Source organism: Peromyscus eremicus, chromosome 1 (genome assembly GCF_949786415.1).
Source record: "Peromyscus eremicus chromosome 1, PerEre_H2_v1, whole genome shotgun sequence".
Taxonomy (NCBI): Eukaryota; Metazoa; Chordata; class Mammalia; order Rodentia; family Cricetidae; genus Peromyscus; species Peromyscus eremicus.
The window spans coordinates 75,737,449-75,759,406 of NC_081416.1; the positions used below are offsets into that span (position 1 = coordinate 75,737,449).

The following is a 21,958-nucleotide window of genomic DNA, read 5'->3' on the forward strand; positions in this document are numbered from 1 at the left end:
GGCAGGATTTCAAATTCAATACCATCCTGGAGCAAGACATAATGATGCACATCTTTAATTCCAGCACTTGGGAGGCAGAGGCAGGCAGATCTCTATGAGGTCAGCTTGGCCTACAGAGTTAGTTCCAGGCTAGCCAGAGATACATAATGAGACCCTGTTCCTCCCCACAACACACACACACACACACACACACACACACACACATACACACAAAAGACCAGCCTGGGCTATAGCAAGACAATCCAAAAACAGTAATAGAGGCAATATGCCACAAAAGATCAGCAGGAGAAAGAACAGCACAGAATACATAAATGTATACAAACATTTTCAAAAGGGGGAAACTGCTCATGAAACTAACAGAAGGCTCACTGCTCCCTGGATCTCTGAAAGAGTGTGGGCAGTGTTGGTCTTCTAGCTGGAAGAACCTAGCAAGAACCAGTGGAGAGGTCAGTTGCCCCAGCCATCCCTCTACAGGGGCTGGGGCTCAGTCCAGGCTTGTTTTTTTTTTTTTTTTTTTTCCTTTTTTTTTTTTTCGAGACAGGGTTTCTCTGTGTAGCTTTGCGCCTTTCCTGGATCTCGCTCTGTAGACCAAGCTGGCCTCGAACTCACAAAGATCCGCCTGGCTCTGCCTCCCGAGTGCTGGGATTAAAGGCATGCGCCACCACCGCCCGGCCAGGCTTGTTTTGAGATGGTCTTACTATATAGTCCTTGCTGGCTTGGAACTCTTGATGTAGACCAGGCTGGGCTCAAATTTGCCTGCCTCTGCCTCTCAAGAGCTGGGACTCGTGGTGCTCACCATCATACCAGCTACAAGCCAGGCTTTTAGACTCCAGGCCAGCACCTGGGACACTGCCCAGTTTGGGATTTCCATTTTCCTCCAAAGAACTTCCATTTCCCCAACCCCCCTCCAGAGGGCTCCCCATCACTTGCCCCAACCTCGAGCCGCACTTTCCCAGACTCACCAGCTCAGTTACAAGTGGTGACTTTCTGTTTATTGCTCAAAAACAAGAACTCAGAAGCAAATAAAGGGAGTGTGGGTGAGAAGACACAGGGAAGGGATGGGGCTCAGTCCCACCTCTCCCGTCATCCCTCTCACCCTCAGAGGCCCAGCAGCAGTCGGCATCTGGGGTTAGGGAGCCTTCATGGCCATGGGAATAGTAGAGCTAGGGGACAGTTCTTGAGTGGGGTCCTGGGCTGGCGGGGGCCCCAGGAGTTGCAAGGGGCTGAGTTCCCTTCCCTGGGTCCAGAAGTCAGTAGGATGTGGGGGCAGAAGGCCCCTTGTTTGGCAACTAAGAAGAGGCGGCTTTGGACGGCAGGATGCTGGTTTATTTACTGTAGGGTCTCCAGGGCCATCAAAGCCCCCTCATGGGATGGGAAGACTATTTACACAGCAGTGGGGGAGGGGAGCCAGAGACCAGGTCCTATGCTCCTCACTGCCCAGAATGGTGAGAGAGTGGGGAGGTCCTGGGTCCTGCAGACTTAGACTTGGGGTTCAGATGGAAACTTCGTACTCCCGTGTATCCTGAAGACAGAAAGAGCAGATAAATTGGAGTGAGTTGGAGGTGAAGAGGCATCCACAGGACGGGGAAGACATAATATTTGAGCTGAGTCTGGTGGTACCAACCTGTAATTCCAGCTGCTAGGGAGATATAGGCAAGAAGATCACAATTCAAGGTGTGCCTGAGCTACAGAAGGTGCTCAGGATCAGACTGGACAATTTAAACCCTTTCTCAAAATCCATGAGGACTGGAGAGCTAGGCATGATGTTGCATACCTTTAATCCCAGCACGTGGAAGTAGAGGCAGTGTGTGTGTGTGTGTGTGTGTGTGTGTGTGTGTGTGTCCTGTGAATTTGAGGCTAGCCTGGTCTACATAGAGTTCCAGATCTGCCAGAGCTACATAGAGAGACCCTTGTCTCAGAATAAAAAAGAGGGTGAGACAGCCGGGCGGTGGTGGCGCACGCCTTTAATCCCAGCACTCGGGAGGCAGAGCCAGGCGGATCTCTGTGAGTTCGAGGCCAGCCTGGGCTACCAAGTGAGTCCCAGGAAAGGCGCAAAGCTACACAGAGAAACCCTGTCTCGAAAAACCAAAAAAAAAAAAAAAAAAAAAAGAGGGTGAGACACTAGAGATGCCATCGGATGTACATGAGGCACTAAGTTTAATCTCCAGTACTACACACTCTCAGAAAGACCATGGTTTTTTTTGTTTTGTTTTTGTTTTTTGGTTTTTCGAGACAGGGTTTCTCTGTGTAGCTTTGCGCCTGTCCTGGAACTCACTCTGTAGACCTGGCTGGCCTTGAACTCACAGAGATCCACCTGCCTCTGCCTCCCAAGTGCTGGGATTAAAGGCATGCACCACCACCGCCTGGCCGACCATGTTATTTTGAGACAGAGTCTCTCTATATAGTCTTGGCTGTCCTGGAACTCCCTAAGTAGACTAGGCTGACCTCAAACTCAGAGATCTGCCTGCCTCTGCCTCTGGAGCGCTGGGATTAAAATCATTGAGCCACCATGCCCAGCAAGACCTTGATATTTAAATTAATATAGAGGAGCTAGAGAGATGGCTCAGCAGTTGAACACTGGCTGCTCTTCCAGAGGACCTGGGTTGGGTTCCCAGCACTCACATGGTGGCTCACAACTGTCTGTAACTCTTGTTCCAGGGGATCTGATGCCCTCTCTGACTTCTGAGGGCACTGCATGTACTTGGTGTACTGAAACAGACAAGCAAACATCCATACACATGAAACAATTCTAATTTTGTTTCAGTTTTTTGTTTGTTTGGTTTTTTGTTTGTTTTTGTTTTTTCGAGACAGGCTTTCTCTGTGTGGTTTTGGTGCCTGTGCTGGCTCTCTCTGTAGACCAGGCTGGCCTCGAACTCACAGAGATCTGCCTGGCTCTGCCTCCCAAGTGCTGAGATTAAAGCCATGCACCACCACTGCCCAGCTTGTTTTTTGTTTTTGTTTTTGAGACAGGGTTTCTCTGCATAGCCCTGTCTTGGAACTCACTCTGTAGACCAAGCTGGCCTCTGACTCCCAGAGACCCATCTGCCTTGCCTCCTGAGTGCTGGGATTAAAGGTGTGTGCCACCACTACCTGGCTACAATTAAAAAAAATTTTTTTTTTCTTTGTAGCCCTGGAAATCCTGGAACTCACTTTGTAGACTGGTAGACCAGGCTGGCCTCACAGAGTTCCACCTGCCTCTGCTTCCCAAGTGCTTGGGATTAAAGGTGTGCATCACAGGCCAGCTAGAAAATATTTTTTAGTAAAGATTCCAAGTCATGTGTGGTGGTGGACATTTTAATCCCAGCACTCAGGGCGCAGAGGCAGGCAGATCTCTGAGACTTCCTGGCTAGCCAGGGCTACATAGTGAGACCCTGTCTCAAAAGAGAGAGACAGAGACAGAGAGAAAGAGAGAGGGAAAGGAAGTTTCCTGGGTTGAATCTAGCTAATATATGTCTGGTTTATGTCCTGTAATATCATAAGATGACAAAGATATGAATTTCTGAAATGTCTAGAACAACTGGAAGATTTGGAGATGGGCCGAAATGCCCACTATGGATTTGAGCTGTACCTGTGGATGGACTCTGGTTCTCCAGTTAGCTACAGCCAGTCCTTACCATTCCCCACCGTCCACACACAGCCTTGCTTTGACCCTCATGACTTTTGTAGGAAACTGAGTTTGAAATTCCCAAAAGAGAGCAGGGAGACTTTGGGAGAAGATTATGAAGTCCTGGGGGAGGACTGAGAGACGTAGCATTCCAAGGGGAGGGGAGGGACTCACCCCAGCTTCATACAGTGGGTTGCTGAAGTCGGACTCCACAGTGATGGGACTGTAGGAGTGGGAACCAGAGAAGCCGAAGAGCGATTTTCCTTGCAGCCTGGGGAAGGGAGGGGACAGTGGACTTACCATGTGTGAGTCCTTGAACTCCCTTACCCTGACTCCCATGCCAGGTATGGCACCTGCCCTGGCCTCAGTCAAGGCATGGCACTCACTTGGTGTAGTATATGTAAACACCACTGCCCAGGACAATGACCAAGCCCAGGGGCAACAGGATGGCCAAAGCGAGGTTCCCACCCTCCAGCTGCCGTGATGGGTCTGTAGTCTGGGTCACTGCGGAGGGAGGAAGAACAGCAAATGAGGCAGGGCTGGACCCACTCCTGGGCTCTCCCAGCCTCCTGCCCTGGGTCCTGAACCCTTGGCCTCACCCCTCTGGGGCCTGGCCTCCTGCCCCCAGCCTTGACCTTGCCCTCCCAACCTGGCCAGGCCTGGTCTTCACCTGCACCCTCACTGACCTTCCAGTTTTCGGTTGTCCAGGAGCTCCTCATAGGCCACTGCAGGGAGAGGAGGGGGAGGGGACGGGGTCTGAGCCAGGGAGGGAAGGAGACTGGGGAGAGGGCCGGAGCCCGGTGCGGCTGGGCTGCACAGCCTGGTTCTCTGCCCTCTGTTCAATCAAAACTTATCTTTCCCTATGTGTGTCTGGGGCCTGGGAACTGTGGCTCAGGGCCTGTCCTCCTCCAAACCACTAAAGGTTTGAGGTTCCTGGAGAGCCTGCGCCAACCAGTTTCAGAATTTCTCGCTGAGAGCAAAACCGAGGCCTTTGCAGAGAGGGCAAGGGGCTACTAAACCAAAGCCCGCACTACAGCCCTTGATAGGTAAGGGACCTCAGCTCTCCCTAGGTTTTCCAGCCATGTCTGTGAGGATGAGAGCCTCCAGGTCGGGCACTCAGCTGGGTCAGCCATTGGTCTTGAATTGTCTACCCAACTTTTATAGCTCCGTCACTCCCCAGATGATGATATGCCCCTGTCTGCCCAGGCACCTTTGCAGAGCGGGGGCTGGCTGGTCCACTGGGAGGGGTGACCGGGTACACAGGTGATGGTGACCTCGCCGATGAGCTCAAAGCCCTCATAGCAGAAGAAGCGCAGAGACTCGCCGGCTTGGTAGTGATGCTTGTACAGTGTCTGGTAACCATTCTCGGGAACACCGGGGTTCAGGCACGGCTCGTACTTTACTGCAGGGAGCACCACAGGCCCGCTTAGAAACTGTGCAGGGCCAGTCTGGGTTCCCGGGTCTTCCCTTCCTGGGGTGTCCCTCAAACTTACAGGCGCATTTGGGGACTCGATCACTCCACTTGGGTGTGCCTGTGTCTCGGCTGTAGCAGGTGAGTACAGCTGCCCCCTCCAGGCTGTACCCTGGCAGACAGCGATACTGGACATGGGAGCCGATGGGAAAACCAGCATCTGAGGCAGTCCGGTGGCCATTGGTGATCTCACCAGGGTCAGCACAAGTCATGACTGGTGACAGAAGAGAGCGGTTAGGGGAAGCGAGGCCTTAGGGGATCGCCTGGAAACAGGGCTTATAGAGGCCTGAGTGTCCAGCTGTCTCCTCAGAACAGCCTTGTCCTCCTCTTCCTCGTCCTATTCCTTGAGGGACAGAGTGTGAGTCAGAAACACCTAGAGTTAATGGATTTGCCAATTGTGATGGGGCAATGCCTGTAATTCCACCACTTTGGGACTAAAGGAAGGAATATGAGCTCCAAACCAGCCTGGACTACATAGCAAGTTCCAGAACAGGACACCCTGGGCTACATAATGAGATCCTGTGGTAGGGAGAGGGGAGGTCAGTGTGTTTTATATTTCTTTTGAAAGCAGGGTGAGCAGGGCAAACTCAGCCCCTGTCTTTGGGTAAAATTCAAAATGTTTCATTATTATATCAGAGCACACAAACTATCAGAGCAGGCCATTGTTATGGACAGAAGCTGGTGTCTCAAGGGAGGGTGGCTCTCGTGTCCCCTCCATGTGCATAGTGCCCGGCCCACGTGGCTGGCATATACTGCCCCCTTCTACGCCCAGTGTTACTATAGAAGGTCATAATCATGGCCTCCGTGAGTATGTGTATGTATGTGTTCATGTATGGGCAGGCAGAGGCCCGGGTGATGGTCCGCTATTACTCTACAACTTATAAACTGAAACAGGGTCTCTTCCTGAACCTGGAGCTCACCTATTTAGCTGAACTGGCTGGCCAGTAAGCTCCAGTGATCCTCCATGCCCCCACCACTGGGGGTTACAGGCATGTGTGCCTCCACACCTGGCTTTTATGTGGGTCCAGGGGATCGGCCTCAAGTCCTGATGCTTGTGTGGCATCCGAGCTATCTCTCCAGCTCCATGACCTTTGACTCCTATAAACCTGTGCTAGGCAGCCTGATAGACATTTAATCCTGATTATCCTGACAGATCAATGTTACTGCCATCTCTCTTGTGGCCCAGGGCTTGGCACTCAGCCAAGCTGGAACCTGCCAGGATCATAGCCATGGAGTACTGGATAGATCCCGAGACCTGAGTCTCAACTCAGCATCAGACTCAAGGTGTAGCCTGGGCAACTTTTCAAGGCCAGCCTTGGCTAGACAACCTGACTGCTTGGCCCGCTCAGGCCCACAGTTCTGGGAATCCTCCAGGGATGAGGTGCGGTGTCAGCAAGTGTTCCCTGTTTCCAGTCCAAATCCGACTTTCTGAAATCCCTCCCCACTGACCCCTGGGGCCATTTGCAAGAACTACAATGATGGCACTTGGGAGGCAGAGGCAGTGGGATCTCTGAGTTCAAGGCCAGCCTGGTCTACATACAGAGTGAGTTCCCGGACGGCCAGGACCACACAGAGAAACCCTGTCTCGAAAACAAACAAAGCACTACAACCAAGCTTTGTGTCAGTCTCTCCAAATTCAAGAGACGAGATGCTACTTCTTTCTGCTGTTTGCTTTGTTCTGTTTGTTTGTTTATTCATATTTTGGGTCTTGCTAATAACTAGCCGTGGCTGGCCTTGAACTCTTGGAAATCCTTCTGCTTCAGCTTCCTGAGTGCTGGCAGTGCACAGCTGCACCACCACATCTGGATCTGCATTTTTTTAGTCTGTTTTACTTGTTTCGTTTACCAAGTAAGTACTGTGTCACTGAGCTACACCCCCAGCCCTTGGGCTTTCCAGACAGGGTTGGCTTTGAACTCATCATCATTCTGCCTCAGCCACTGTGCACAGCCATTTTTAAAAGACAAATAAAGCCTCCAAGCTCCTGTAAATATCATACCAAAAAAAACCCAAATACTCCTCTGAAGTGACTGTCTCACTCCTGGGTGAATGGGGCCGTATCTTCCTACAATGCTGCTGCATGCTTAGAGCTGTGACATGACTTTACAAGCACCAGGCATTGTGTGAAAAGCTGCCTCTGCTCTGCACTACTCCTACTTCATTCACGGGAGAGCCAGAGCTCAGAGACGTTAAGTACTTTACCCCAGGTCATCCCCTGGTTACCACTGCGCACCATGCCTAGTTGCTTATGTATCTCTCTCCTCCAGGTCTGAGACCCATCAGGATAGGAAGGAACAAGGAGCTGGTCCTATAACCACAGCCCAGTGACGGGCTTCAACCACTGCATTCAAACAGATCAAATCCACTGACAAGCCTTGCCTCTAACAGAGTGACTTCCCACACTGTCAGCTTTCGGGGAACTAAGAGTTTGGGGGTGTATAGAAGAGAACTAAGAGTTCACGAGGCAAAGCTAAGGGGCAATTTGGTGAAACCTGGTAGGGGTGGGACTCAGCCCTGGCAGGGATGGAGTCTGGAGTGGAGGGGGCTTGGGCCATGATGAAAAGTGGATTGAGCAACGGATGAAAGGAAGAAAGCAGTCTGAACTAATGGCGGGACGCGGTGGTGGTGGTGGTGGTGGTGGTGGTGGTGGTGGTGGTGGTGGTGGTTGTGGTTGTTGTTGGTGGTGGTAGTGGTGGTGTGTGTAGTAATTTCAAGACACTGAACGCGGTGGGACGTAAAGGACATAGGGGCTGGGTCTGAAGACCCAAGCAAGACTCAGGGCGAAACATCCAGGAGTGATAGGGAAGGGCGGGGTCAGAGCCGAAGGATAGGCTTAGGGGTGGGGTCCCTACTCACTCTTTTGGCAAGCAGGTGGAGCCGCGCTCCAGGACAGGTCCCATTGGCAAGTGAGGATGTCTGATCCCAGCAGTTCATAGCCAGGCTCGCACTGGTAAGTGAGCACTGTGCCCCGGATAAGGTCCCCGTGGGATGCGGTCCTCCAGCCCCACTCAGGAGGTGGCAGCTCAGGGCATGTGTCGTTCCTCGGGACCTCTGTGGTGAAGAAGGACCTCTTCCAGCCTCAGAGGGCCTCGCGCTGGTGCCCGCTCCCTGCCAGCCCCCTGACCGTCCAGAGCCCTCGCCTTCCGTACCTTTGAAATGTAATACGAAGCCCTGGCCTAGACCCGGATTTGGGGGCCCAGGGGGTGCCTGAAACTGCAGAGTGAGATCGGGTCCAGAGGAGAGGAGGCGGCGGCGCGGCTGAGGTCCCCGCAGCTGGGCCAGGACTCGCGCGCTGGGACCGTCCCCATCGAAGAGTGTCAGCATATCCCCCTCGCGAACGTTCAAGCTGCAGTGAGGGGGTCAGAAAATTAGGCGAGCGGCGACTAGCCCATCTCATCCGGTCCTGCCCAATCCCGACTCGCTCATTCTGAACCAGCCCTGCTCTGAATTCCCCTCTCTCAGTTTCGACCATTAGGGTTCTCTCCCGGTTCCAGGCGGACTGACTCCTCCCACTCTTGCTTTCTAATCTTCAATCCCCGCCCATCACTAGCTCCATCCACTCTTCATCCTCTCTTCCATCCCCACGGCGTGCTCAAATCCAGCTTTGATCAGTCATAGACTATAGTCCTTCTTTGACACTCTCTCAAATGCTGGGCTCCGCCTGAGTATCTGCTTTGGGTCCACGCCCATGCACCTTCTCTCCACTCACGTGACCGCCTCATGCCAAATCAGCTTACTGACTTGGTACTAGCAATAAGGCACCAATTTGGGGCCTGGGTCCCTTTGATAAGAGCAGTGTCACACACACACACACACACACACACACACACACACACACACACACACACACAGGAGTGCGGGGTATAGCTCAGCGATAGAGCATTTGACAACAGAACCCTCCAGACCTGCAGCAGCCCTCGGAGAAAGCTGTGCTCCCTTTACTTGTCCTTATTCTCCAAGTAACTTGAACCCAGGTCTCCTGCCTCTGTCCTGAACCCACCTGATGTCTTCTTTCAGAACACCAATGCACCCACAGAGTTCTCTGTGAACTCAGAAGAGCCCGTTGGGCTCAGAATGCAGGCTGTGCATTGCCTCACACACCTGATGGAACCCACACCCATCACACAAGCTATGTGACCCAGACATACATTTCAACTTGGAGCAAGATGCGCTTCTCTTCCTGGACGTGCAGGCCCCACACGCAGTCCTGGCCAGGGCTATAGCTCTGGGGCCAGTCGGGAGAGAGGACCACACCAGCTGCCTCAGATAGCTCTCCTCCACACATGGCTAGGGAAGAGGTGTCAGGTTCAGGACCCACGTGGGCATGTGATCACTATTCACCATAGTCCCCACTGTTCTCAGGAGGGTGCACTAGGCCACCTCCACAGGCTTTTTGGTGTGAAGATTTCTGATCATATCTAGGTTTTACTATGATTGTTTTTCCAGCCCTGCCCTTAGTTAACCCCACCCACTTTCCAGCTTACTCACCCAATCCACAACTCAACCCAACTCTAGTTCTAGCTCTAGAAAAGCCTTTTGGGTCTGAACCTGAATTCAAAACAAGCTCAGCAATTACTTCTCCAAGAGAACAGCCTCTGAAGGGGCGGAGCTTTACCCAGGCTTTGGGCTTGTGTTTTGTTTTTTAAACTATTATTTTCCAATTTATCATTTATTTACTTATTTTTATTGGTGTTTTGCCTGTAGGTATGTCTGTGTGAGGGTGTTGGATCCTGGAGTTATAGATAGTTGTGGCCTGCCATGTGGGTGCTGGGAATTGAACCCGGATCCTCCAGAAGAACAGTCAGTGCTCTTAACTGCTGAGCCATCTCTGCAGCCCACCTTTGGATTTATTATGTCTTAATGTTCATTTCAGATCTCCTTTACAATTGCCTTCCTGAGGTCCCAACTTTGGGGCAGTCTGTGGGCGGAAGGACTCTGGGATGTACAGGACTCACCCTTACAGGCTGGCTCTGTGTCGTTCCAGTGGGGTTCGGTGGGATCCACACATTCGATGGCATTGGGGGGCCCTGGCGGCTCCAGAGCATATCCTGGGAGGCATGAGAAGGTGGCCAGTGCCCCTGGGCGGTACTCAGGGTCTGTAGTAGTCACGTTGCCATGTGCCAGGAAAGGGGCGAAGCATCGATCCTCCTCAAAGGCTAGAGAGGAGTTGGTCACAAAATTAAGTATTAGGGCAGGACTCACGGATCTTATGTTGGGTACTTAGGCTGAATTTGGGTGTTGCTCAGCCCTACATGGGTTTTTTAAAATTTGTTTTGGTATCTTGAGATGGGGGTGGTGGTGGTGTCTCACTATATGTAGCTCAGGCTGACCTTGAATTTGAGATCTTCCTGCCTCAGCCTTCCAAGTGGCTGGGACCATGCACCTGTGCCAAGAGTACTAACCACCATTCTACAGATAAGGACATCTTCAGACAAAAAGCCACCAGCCCAAGGTCACCTAGGAGGCAACTACAGAGCAAGAACTACAATCCTAAAGGGTTAGTTCTAATCCACAGACATTTGGCTCGGGAAACAGCAAGGGGCCTGGGGAGGGGTGTTTCTGGAGAACTGGCTTGCGTAGGTGTGTTCTCGCTTCAGAAATAACAGTTGGATTCTGATCATCCACAGTGTTGCTGGAATCCAAAACTGCAGCTAGTGCAGAAGCTGCTCAACTTTTACTGAGGACCAAAATGAACATCTCTAGAGCATTTTTCCCCATCCACCTGATTGCATCTTATCTACAAAGCCACCTGCAATGCCGGCAAGGCCCTGAAGCTCACAGCGCAGTACGCCGGCCTGGAGAGGTAGACTGGAATTCTCACCGAAAAGCTGAGAGCTCTTCAGTGCTTTCAGAATCCATCATGTGCTGGGTTTCTGCAGATTCACTATTATATTTCCTATTACTTAACTTGGCAAGGTATCATGTGCAAATCCTGTCTACCTAGCAGGGCCCAGTGCCAATTCCACTTATTTGAGACCCATCCAAAACCACACTCTTCTAATCTCTGGACATATCCCTTCCATTGCACCCTCCCCTTTCTTTCTCTCTTCCCGAGACAGGGTTTCTCTATGTAGCCCTGGCTGTCTTGGAACTCACTTTGTAGACCAGGTTAGCCTTAAAAGATCTGACTGTCTCTGCCTCCCAAGTGCAGGGATTAAAGGCGTGCGTCACCACTGCCCACTGGTTCATTGCCTCTTGCTATGTTTTATAAATTCTTAGCCATGCTGTTTCTCAAACGCATCATTGCCTCTTTCTCCTGAGCTGCTGCCCCTTCCTCTCTCTAGTCATCTGCTTGACCTCCATCCCGGAGGGCCATATCTAACTGCCTCTTCTCCCATGATCACTGATTCCTTTTGACCTGTCCAACATCCATTCTTCTTTCTTCTGGTCACAGCTCCCCTTTTTTTTCATTAGGTGGAAGGTGGAACATGCCTTTCCTACTTCTAGTCCATGAGGCTTAGTTGGAACTAAGCAGAGACGGCCATGCCATGCGGACCTGCCAATCATAATACTTCCTGACTTAATTGAACTTAATCAAGTCAATGAGAACCTTTTCTGGAATTGTTGCCAAAGCTCTTGTGAACATTTCCTTTCTCTGATGGCCTTAAGTTGATAGTCTATTAATCTGTAGTTAGATCCACACAGGGAAAGACTACATGGGAACGAAGTCACTGCACAGTAAAGAACTGAGAGACAGATAATTATCGACCTGGCTGTATGCTGGATCCAGCCATATCTGAAACTTGATCAGAGGGGACTACACGGAATGAGACGATGTCCCTGTGAAGGGATCCCTGTCAAGTATCAGGGACCAAACACAGAGATGAGCATGGAGGGACTATGTACTTGTGACTATTTCTAGTGTAAGGAAGAGGGAATGGTGTGGGGGTTGGCCAGGGTCAGGAAATAAGACTATTACCTTCAAATCGGAGGCTGAGCAGCAGGGGATTGGCTGGTGTCTCTGAAAGCAGTTCTACGTAGAGGGATTGTGCATCACTGATGAGACCACGCTCAGGGACATCATCCATGTCAGAGTCATAAATCACAGGGGACAGGGGACTTCCCCCTGAGCGCACCATCAGCCTGGGATGGACAGAAGAGTGGTAGGTGCACTTCTCCCTGGAAGCTGCCTGTCCGCTGTCCTGGCTTATCTTTAAACTGCTGTTATCAAACACTAACCCATGCCGTGCACTCTTTTTAGCCCCAACACATTTTATCTTGTTTGATCTTTACAAGGACTCTTGAGTCAGACACTATTATTACCCCTCATTTTATGGATGAGGGGACAGAGGCACAGAAAGCCTGGGTGCCCAGCCTGAGAGCACACTCCAAAGCAACAAAGAACACGGAGGAAAATGACAGCACACACTTTTATAGTGCTCATTATGTCCTAGGCACCACTTCAATTACTTTACGTATCTTAATGTATTTATTAATTAAGCATTTGGAGGGGTGCTATTCTCTCCATTCTACCAACGAGAGAGAACCGAGGTGCGGCAAGGCACCCTGACTTGTCTAAGGTTGCATAGCTGCGCTCTGAGGTTGACACAGGATCCATCCGGTGTCACCTGGCTCTCTGCTGAAGCCTCCCAGCTTTCCCAAGGCGGGAACCTCTAGCCCAGAGCACAGACTCTCACCGGTCATTGTCCTCATCCAGCGAGACCCTCTCAAAGTGCAGATGTAGCCGGCGTCCCTCAGCTGCTTCAATGACCCAGCGGCAGGTAAGGTTGGGCCCTGCAGCTCCCCCAGGCTCAGGGGATACAATACGACCCAGTGTGGCATTGTGGATGGTGCCTCCACAAGACGCTGTGGGCAAAGGAAGAGCAGGAAGGCTTCAGCCCTTTCTCAGGCTCAACTCTAGAGCCTGGTGGCTACTGGCCAGGGATGGCCTCTGTCCTGTGCATTTAGCAGAGGGACAGGACCTTCTCCAGCTGCTATCTAGCCTGAAATAGAACCCTGTGCATGGAGATCCTGCTAAAATGAAGCCTCTTGAGATGTGGGCACCTTGAGACAGGGAGCCTCAAAACGGAAACTCTCAGACGAGAAGCCTGGAAGGTAGGACTCTCTAGACTGTAAGCATTTTATGCTCATTGGAGAATGAAGACTTAAAGCCCAAAGTCTACCAACCAGGGACCCCAAACACGATTCACTGGGGTGGGGTCTCCAAAGACAGGGCATCTAGAGTGGTAAAGGATGTCAAGCACCGACTGGGGCATCCCAAGATGAAGCCCAGACAAGGTTGGAGACCCCCTAAGGATGGAGACCCTCATGGTCGAGAGCTCTGGGGAGGAGACTCTGACAGGGGTTCTACAGCTAGAAACTTCTTCAACATGGCTTCTCCCCAAAGATGGAGATTCCCCAGCTCAGTTCCCCTCCCCCAGGACAGAAGTGTGCACGACACTCACCTATGCAGCTAGGGGGTTCACCAGTCCAGGCTGGCCGGGTACCATTGAGGCAGATGAGCGTTTCCTCACCCTGCAGCTGGTATCCTGAGTCACAGTGGAAGGTGGCAGTGCCCCCAGGATGCAGGTCCGTCACACTCACATCCCCGTGGGCTGGCCGGGGTGGGAAGCCACAGCTCAGGAGGTATGCTGGACAGGTCAAGGAAGAAGAAGGGGGCTGTTGTCTCACAGCAATTTCTCAAACCCCTCCATCTCTCACTCCCGGGGAGCAAATGGGTTCCTTGCTGGAGTGCACACAAACTCCTTACACTGGCTCCCTGCCTCAGGAACAGGTGCTCACCTCTGGTCTTCGTAATTTACCGGTTTGGGTCCCTTTTTATAGACAAACATTATTTTAGAGCCTAGTCTTATTGGCTACGTGACCTCAAGCAAATCAATTGACCACCCTGAACTCTATCAGCACTAATAATAAATGACATCTCAGACAGTTCAACTTCCGAGTCAATTTACACAGTTTTAGAGGCAGGCAGAGAAAGAGTGCATGACCCACTTTCCAGGGGTGGATGCCAAGGCTCCTGCTCACGAAATGCTTTGTGCTCTTTTCTTTCACAAACGTTCTTGTATGGAGATGCAGCTTTCAGCCAGGCCAGCCACAAGAAACTGCTTTAGGAATGTTGACTTAGGACTTACTACCCAGTGCCCCTGAATGACCCCCTCGGAGAAGGAGGGCTGATGGAGTACTGACTCCGCTCTCTGTGAGAAGCTGATTTCTCTCATCTCTTGCCCTGAGAACTGTATAACTGCCCCTTCTGCACCAACTCCATTGTGCCTCAAATCAGGGCAGCAGTGACCTGTTCGTCATATCCAGGTCATTTTGTTCTCTACCAGTCATTCCTGGTGTCACTCTCCCGCTACACATTCCTCACAGTTGTATTGCTTGTGTTCTTTCTCAAAGCTTCTTGAAGTTATTTTTCGGGGGTGGGGTGGGGTTGGTTTTGAAATAAGGTCTTGTTGTGTAGCCCAGGTTAGCTTCAATTTTTCAGTGCTCCTGCCTCAGCCTTCAGAAAACCACACCACCATGCTCAGTTTCCAAGGCTGTGTCTTGGAGGTGTAGGCCGGCTCTACTCAGCAGAAGGCTTCCCTGAGTCTGGAGCCTTCCGTGATTCTGTCAGAGACCTATCCCTTCCACATTCCAAAAGTCATCAAGCACTTATCTAGGTGGGCTGTGGGGACAGACAGGAAAAAAGCAAACCCATACTTTGCCTTTCCATAGTCCCTAGACTGCTAAGATGAGCAGACGTAAAACAATCATCTAAAACATGGCAGGTTCAGAAAATTCGAGCCCTCTGTGGCCAGCAGAGCCGACTCTGAACTCTTTAGCTTGATAGTCTAGTCCCTTCTCCAGCCAGGTCCAGCCCAGTCCTTAAGTTTACTCAGCTCCTGAGGCCCAAATGTCCTGAACAATAATCTGTGACTCCTTACTATCTCACACCCCCCCTTTTTTTCCTGGTGATGGGATTAAATCCAGGATGTTGTACACATTAGGCAAATGCTCTACCATGAACTATTCCCCCAACCTTTGGGATTTTGGTTTTGTTTTTGAGACAGGGGGCTGACTACGTAGCCCTGGCTAGCCTGGAACTCTCTACATAGACCAGGCTGATCTTGAATTAACAAAGACCCATCTGCCTCTGCTCCCTGACTACAGGGATTAAAGGTATGCAACACTGACAACTAGTTATTCTTTGATTTTTTTTTTTTTGAGACAAGATCTCACTATGTAGTCTAGGCTAGCTTTGAACTCTTGTACCTCTACCTCAGCGTTCAGAGAGCTAGAATTATATGTATGCACCACCACCGACAGACCACCTCCATATTTTTTGCTCACACCTATGCTTCTACATGCAAGGCTTTCTGGTTTCTTCCCGATCTTTCAAAGACTAACCTAAGTATCACTCCTTCCAGGAAGACTTCATGGCTTTCCCTGCTCCCATAAGGTCTTGCCTGTGTTCAATTCTACATATGTACTTTTCTTATCATGTTCTTTTTTTTTTTGTTGTTATCACTATGAGACTGAACCAAGGCCTGAGCAAGTTGCTCTCACACTGGGAAGGGGTGTCTCTCACCACTAGTAAAAATTCATATCAGTAAGGACTGGCCTGAAATCTAACTAAAAACTTTCAGTGCAGGGGGGTGGGGTGTAGCTCATTTGGTAACTTCTAGCTCTGAATTAACCAGGCCTATAATACCAGCACTGGGGAGGTAAAGGTGGGAGGCTCAGAAGTGTAAGACTATACTTGGCTACACAGTGAGTTCCAGGCCAGCTTAAGTTACACGAGACTCTGTCTCAAAACAAACGAAACAAAACATGCAAAGGATTCCCCACCCAAGGGTACTCACGTCAGTTAACCCCCACCCTCATTTTAGGAATGAGTGTGGGGCAGGGACTTGGGCATCTGATTTCTGACTCTGCAATGAAGTTTCAGGTGCCTCAGAAAACCATGTGACCTCAAAACTTTTCCCTCCTCTGAGAGATGGAGCTGCCTTGGTCCTCTCTGGGTTACTGCGAGGAACAGTGGCGGGGGAAGGACTTTGCACATGGGCAAACTTGCAGGGCTGTGCTGGCTCTCTGGACATGAAGCCACAGTTAGAGCAGGTTGAGAAGGGCCTAAATAGTGCCTCTGTCCTAAACATCCCTGCCGGAGCTGCAAACAAGGGAAGACCAAGGCAGGTAATGAAGCCTTTATGCAATAGCCCTGCTCCCCTCAATGTTCCACTTAGCCCGAGAGTCCTAGTTTTGATGCCCTAGGGAAACAGCTGCTTAAAGGAGCCATGGGTAGCTTTTTTCCCATCTGATGTCTACTCCTTGGCTCCCAAGGCATGCGTGTTTTTTGTCTCCAACAACCAGGTCCCTGGCACACAAGTACAAGTCCCAGCCCCCTGGTCTCTCCAATAGGCCTGTTGGTAGGAGCTTCTGCCTTGAACAATTTACCCTCAGAGCATGAGGAAGGGACAAACGCTGCAACTTGAATAAGATGCACAAAGAATTTAGGGAGAAGGAGGGAAGTACATGAAGCCAAGTGACAACGGACCCTGTTCCTGAAGAGCACACGGAGGGACCTTGGGGAAGACAGCAATGTCTGGAATGGGGACATTAGCTGAGTCCCTTAGTTAATGTACATATATGTGTGCTAGAAAGTGCATGTGCACTATGAGAAGGTTCCCACACACCTGCATACAGGATAGCATAGATACATGGGTAGCTCGTCTGTGTATGAATGCATGAAACATTGCTGCCCTGGAAATCAGAAGGAGTTGCCAAAATTGCAAACCTAAGGGTATCACTTTTCTGCTGGTGCTGTTCCAGCTGCCTGCCTCTCACCTGCAGATTAAAGAGCCCTGAACTCCTCAGACGCCTGCCTGCTTCGCAGTGTGGCCTTTCCATTCACCCTCCCTTCACTGCCTTCTCAGCTTTGGCTGTGATGGCACTGGCTGACATTTTTGAGCGTTGGATCCAGACACTGGTTTAGATGATCCACAGGTACTAACTCATTTGATCTGCCTAGTAATACTTCACAAGAAGTATTATAACTTCTGTTTTTCAGATGGAGCCATGAGGCGTAGAAAGGTGAAAGAAACTACCCAGGTCACACAGTGCAGACAATTCCACCTTCCATGCATGCATGCATGTTGAGGTACTTCACCTTTCTTTTCTTTTTTGGTTTTTCGAGACAGGGTTTCTCTGTGTAGTTTTGGAGCCTGTCCTGGATCTCACTCTGTAGACCAGGCTGGCCTCGCACTCACAGAGATCTGCCTGCCTCTGCCTCCCGAGTGCTGGGATCAAAGGTGTGCGCCACCACGCCCGGCCTGGTACTACACTTTTCTAAGGGTCACATTTTCTCTCCTCTCTGGGACTCAGGATGTGCGTTTCCATCCATGAAACAGTTGCTTCTCTTTCTGCCTCCCACCCTTCCCCTGGCCAGCTCATCCTGAAGGGCCTCATCTTAGTCACCACCTCCTCCAAGAAGCCATTCCTATATTCCTTAGAAAAAACTTGGTCCCTTTTGTACCTGCTCCCCTTGCCTGAGTTCCCTCATTGTCCTTACTCTGACACAACCATTCTGATTACGTATGCTTCTACCCAGATCCTCAGCTCCTTGAAGATGGAATTATATCAAGCTTATTCATTTTTTCCCTAAGGCTAACACAGAGCCTGGTATGAAGTAGGTACTTAGTAAAAATTCATTGGACCAAATAAATGAATTGCTACTTGGATTCATTCACACCCATTTACAGATCCATGAATGTGTGAGAAAAATACACATGCATGCTTTTTGAGGGTCCTGCCCATACAGGGTCCCAAGCAGGAAGAAGATCCTCTCAGTGCCCTGAGTTAGAAGGGCCCTGGAGATGTCTTCTCCTACCCCACATGGCTCTTGTCCCTCCAGTGGCACTTCAGACTTCTCACCCTGATAGTGAATCCTGAAGCCATTGCCCCTTGGGACCCGAGGACTCTGGAAATGCAGGAGCAGCCGGTTTGTTGGGCTCCGAAGGACCTGTCCTTCTCCCAGCATGGAGGAATTGGCCAAGAGTCTGGGGGCCAGGCCTGGGGATCCCCCACCGGCCAGCACCAGGAGTTCCTCTTCTTGAGACAGGTTGAGTGTCTGCACCTAAAGAAGCCGGATACAGGCAGGCCAGGGCAAGTTAGGAGGGTGAAAATGACAACCTAAGCCCCCACCTCTGGTAAACCACCCACGTTGCAGAATTCTAGAAGAGTTTTGAGATCCTCTAACTCAGAAAACAGGTTCACCCGTTCTTAGACCAGACTTAGGCACACTCAATTGGCACCAAAGAAAATTACCTGAATCTCAATGCCATAGCCAGGGTAGACATGGATGCTGTAGGTGCAATCAAGGAGTTCCACAGAGCGACTGGCAGTGCTCCCCAAGTCTGGAGACTCCACGAACCCTTCCCCCTCGGAGATGTTGTTATTGCACAAAACTACACAGAGAGAGAAGTGGCTTGGGCTGAGAGGTCCTGCATGCTTGCTCTCCTGGCATTTTTAGTGGTCACCTGTGTCCCCCAGCACCCCTCACCATCCTCCACTGAGACTTTCCTTCCCCAACTACAGATGGAAGCCCACAGACGAACCCACGGACATCAATGCTGGCCTTTGCCATTACTAACCAGAAGCCCCTCTCCTACCTGTACCTAAGCTCCTTTTCCCACGTGATCCACGCAGCTTTCCCCCCATTCACCCCCACATGCGTGCTTCCATGCCCTTTCCATCACCTCACCTGGACTAGTCACAGTAGTGGTGACAGTTGTTGTGGTGATGATAGTGGTGGTGGTTTCCTCCTCTCCTCCTTCGGGCCTGAGGGGTGGGACTGGGGAGGCGGGGCCAGGCGGGGGCGGGGCTGTAGTTCCAGGGGGCGGGGTCAGCAGCTCTGGCGCGGTGGGGCCTGCCCCCCTAACCCCCTTAGGGGTGACAGCTGTCGTCAGAGGCCCTGTCCCTGGCTCAGTGGCACGTGGCAGGGAGGGCGCTGCAAGAGTCTGGCCGGCTGGAGGGGTGGCTAGTGTGGGGTCTGGGTCAGATCCTGAGATAGTTTGAGGGTAGTCAGAGCACAGGAGCAGCAAATTGGTCCATGGGGGTGGGGAACAGCTAAGCATGAGATCCCAAAGCCTCCCCACAATGTAAAATCCCCCATTTTCTCCTTACCCTCCCAGGCTCCCCACATTCTCTCAAGATTTTGCAGCCAAAGCTCCTTTTCTTTTTCCACCACGGTCTTGACAGCCCCCTTGAGCCTCCCGCACCCCCAGATCTGGCTCTCTCCTCTGCCTACCCCTCTCTCTCTTCTCTGTCTCACTCTCTCTGGAGCTTTTCTCTGCTTAGTCTTCTTATTGCTCTCTGGTTTTAGGATACCAGATCACCTGCTAGTTGTATATCACTTTTTCTCGCCATTTTTGTGACTCTGGTTCTCTGAACTCACGTGTCTCTATAGATACATGACCTTCTCGTGATTGTTCATCATTCTGTCCCTGTCTCTGGTTCTGTCTAGGGACAGTTTTGACTTTCTTCTCTTGCCTGCCCCTGAATTTCCTTGGCTTCCTAGGGATCTTTCTCTCTCCGAGCTCTCTCTGCCTGCCTTCCCTCTGGCCAGGCACTCCATCTCCCAGGGGCAGAGCCTCTTGCTCTACTTTTATGCCACTTTGGGGGCCTCACCCGGCAAGAGGCCGATCTCTGGGCCCTTCCGCAGCAAAGCTCCATGGAGCAGTTCAGCCAGGTCCTCAGAGGCCACCGTGGGAGTCTCACTTCCCGACTCTGGTATCATCTCATCCTCCTTCAGGGGAAGACCTAGGAGGTGAAGTCCTATGAGCCTCTCCATTCCCCTACATCCCTTCCTTCTCTGGAGAGGTATTTCCCAGAGCACTTCTTAGCAGATACTCAGAGGGTCTTAGGCTGGGCTGAGCCAAGATCAGAGGAGAGGCTCCAATCTGCTCTCTCACTCACAAGCCCCTACTCCCGGTCTCTGGGCCGTCAGTGAGAGCCTTAGTTACTACTAACCCTGGACAGCTCTAGCAGGATGTGCGGAGCCGGGCCTCTGGGACTGCTCTCCATGCCTCCCCAGTGAAGCATCCCCCCAATCCCAGAACTCTGAGGAGAGTCTGATAGCACCTCCCAGACCTCCTTCCGCAGTGCCAGCTTTCTCTCTGGGGTTCTGCCTCTGCAGACTCTCTCTCTCTCTCTCTCTCTCTCTCTCTCTCTCTCTCTCTCTCTCTGCAGTCTTTGCTGCCTTCTCTAGAGTCGGGTTTGGGGATCAGAGTGGAGTCAGGGATTGAATATCCCTGATTGTGTTCATCTGTCTTTGTCCATATGTCCAAGAACATTTGTGTGTGCAGCGCTGGCATCTCTCCCAGCACCTCCATCTCCCACCCAGGTACCCTGCCTGCTTCTACCGCCTCCGCAGACATCCACCCAACTTCCCCCAGCTCTTCTTCCTGGATTTAACCCCTAAGATACAACTAACAGCTCTCCTTGTTCATTTTTCCATCTCCTTAACATTAGGAGTTCAAGGGCTCCATGTACCAGTCAGAAAGCCTTGGCTTGCCCCTTCCCAGTCAACTATGCCCCTCCCCTCCCCCACAAGCTCGAAGACTCAATATGTTCAGAGAAAGGTGGAGGACCCCCCAGGGCCTTCCCAGGGCCCACCCCCACATGTCCTTACCCTCAATCCAGGCACAGCTCAGCAGAATTAGGAACAGCAGCTGGGAAGGCGGTGGGTGCTGGGCCTTGGGAGTCCCCATGGCGACTCACCCTAGTCTCTCTCCTCTGTAGCTCTTCTGAATAATCTAGTTGTCACTTTCCCTCTGCGTCCTTTTATCTTTCCCTTTAATTTTGCTTTCCTGCTAAGGGTCAGCAAAGGAAGACAATTTTTCTCCCTCTGGGATGGAGGAGCAGAATTGGCCTAGGGGTTGCCTGGAGTCCGCCCCCTTTAGCTCAATCTTTATCCTTGGCTCTCCGATCTATGGTAAAGGGGGGCGCGGCTCCCGCTGCGGGGGGTGGGGCCGAGAGGGCCGAAGGTTATCCCCTTGTTCGGGCGCTTGGGTCCATCGGGATGGATAGATTGCCAGCCGGGGGAAGTGGGAGGGGAAAGGCAGCTTCCGGGGGCCCAGGGTGGGCTTGAGGATCCAGAGGGTCCTTACAGGGTTCTACTGGGGCTTGTCGGGGAGAGGAAGAGGGAAGGGGTTGCGGAACCAGGGAAGCCGAAGCTCGGCCACTGGAGCTGCGGGAGGGAGAAGCTGAGAAAGGTGTCAAGCCCACGTCAGATCCTGGGGACGGGCGAAGGGAGGGGCCTGGGATTTATTCGCCGATGAGGGAGGAGGAGGAAGTGCAGATGGAGGAAGGAGGGATCCCGAGCCAGGACCGTAATCTGCACTCCGAGGCCCCTAGGGGAGCGAAAGGAAACTCTGGTCCCAGCAGTAATTAGGCTCTCCCGGCGCCATTCCAGCACATCTGGAATCTGCACCTGGTCTTCCCAGGAAGCCGAGGGGGGCCCCAGCTTGGTTCGCGCCTTCCTGGCCTGTCCAGTATGTCCTCTGTCCACACCCGGACCTCCCCGAGGGCCTTCACTGTGCCCTTTACCGAAACTCAGGTGGGATGGACTCGGCCCTCCCCCATGGAAAAGGGGAGTATCCACATTTGTAAGGAGTCTGAGGGGTACGCGTTGAGGCCCCTCCTCCCGCACACGACCTGACAGCGGCCTGCGGCCCAGCGGCTGCCACCCGCGATGCCCGGGCTCTGCCTCGCGGCCAGCGGGCGCCCTTTCAGCACCAGGGCGCGCGGACAGCTCCCCGGCCCCGCCTGCGCGGGCGGGCCCCGGGGCCCCTGATTGGCTGCCGCGGCTTTCGCGATCCCGCGTCCCGCTCGGTGCCGGCTCTGGCGAAGCCCAGCCGGGGGAAAGGGGAGTCACAGGCCGACCTCTC

The 21,958-nt window shown here is 52.0% G+C and overlaps 1 protein-coding gene across 1 annotated transcript; it reads right to left on the minus strand.

The window, feature by feature from the left end:
• Nucleotides 1–1,017: 1,017 nt before the first annotated feature.
• Nucleotides 1,018–21,245, minus strand: Sez6l2 (seizure related 6 homolog like 2). The gene is made up of 18 exons (XM_059250985.1): nucleotides 20,701–21,245; nucleotides 19,698–19,829; nucleotides 18,772–19,071; nucleotides 18,336–18,475; nucleotides 17,943–18,144; nucleotides 13,478–13,663; nucleotides 12,710–12,878; nucleotides 11,992–12,155; nucleotides 10,028–10,228; nucleotides 9,221–9,359; nucleotides 8,222–8,418; nucleotides 7,929–8,123; nucleotides 5,098–5,289; nucleotides 4,815–5,006; nucleotides 4,291–4,329; nucleotides 3,991–4,108; nucleotides 3,779–3,875; nucleotides 1,018–1,522 (listed from the first exon to the last, which is right to left on the minus strand). Exons 1-18 carry the CDS (start codon nucleotides 20,777–20,779, stop codon nucleotides 1,493–1,495), a joined length of 2,772 nt encoding a protein of 923 aa, XP_059106968.1. The 5' UTR covers nucleotides 20,780–21,245; the 3' UTR covers nucleotides 1,018–1,492.
• Nucleotides 21,246–21,958: the final 713 nt, after the last annotated feature.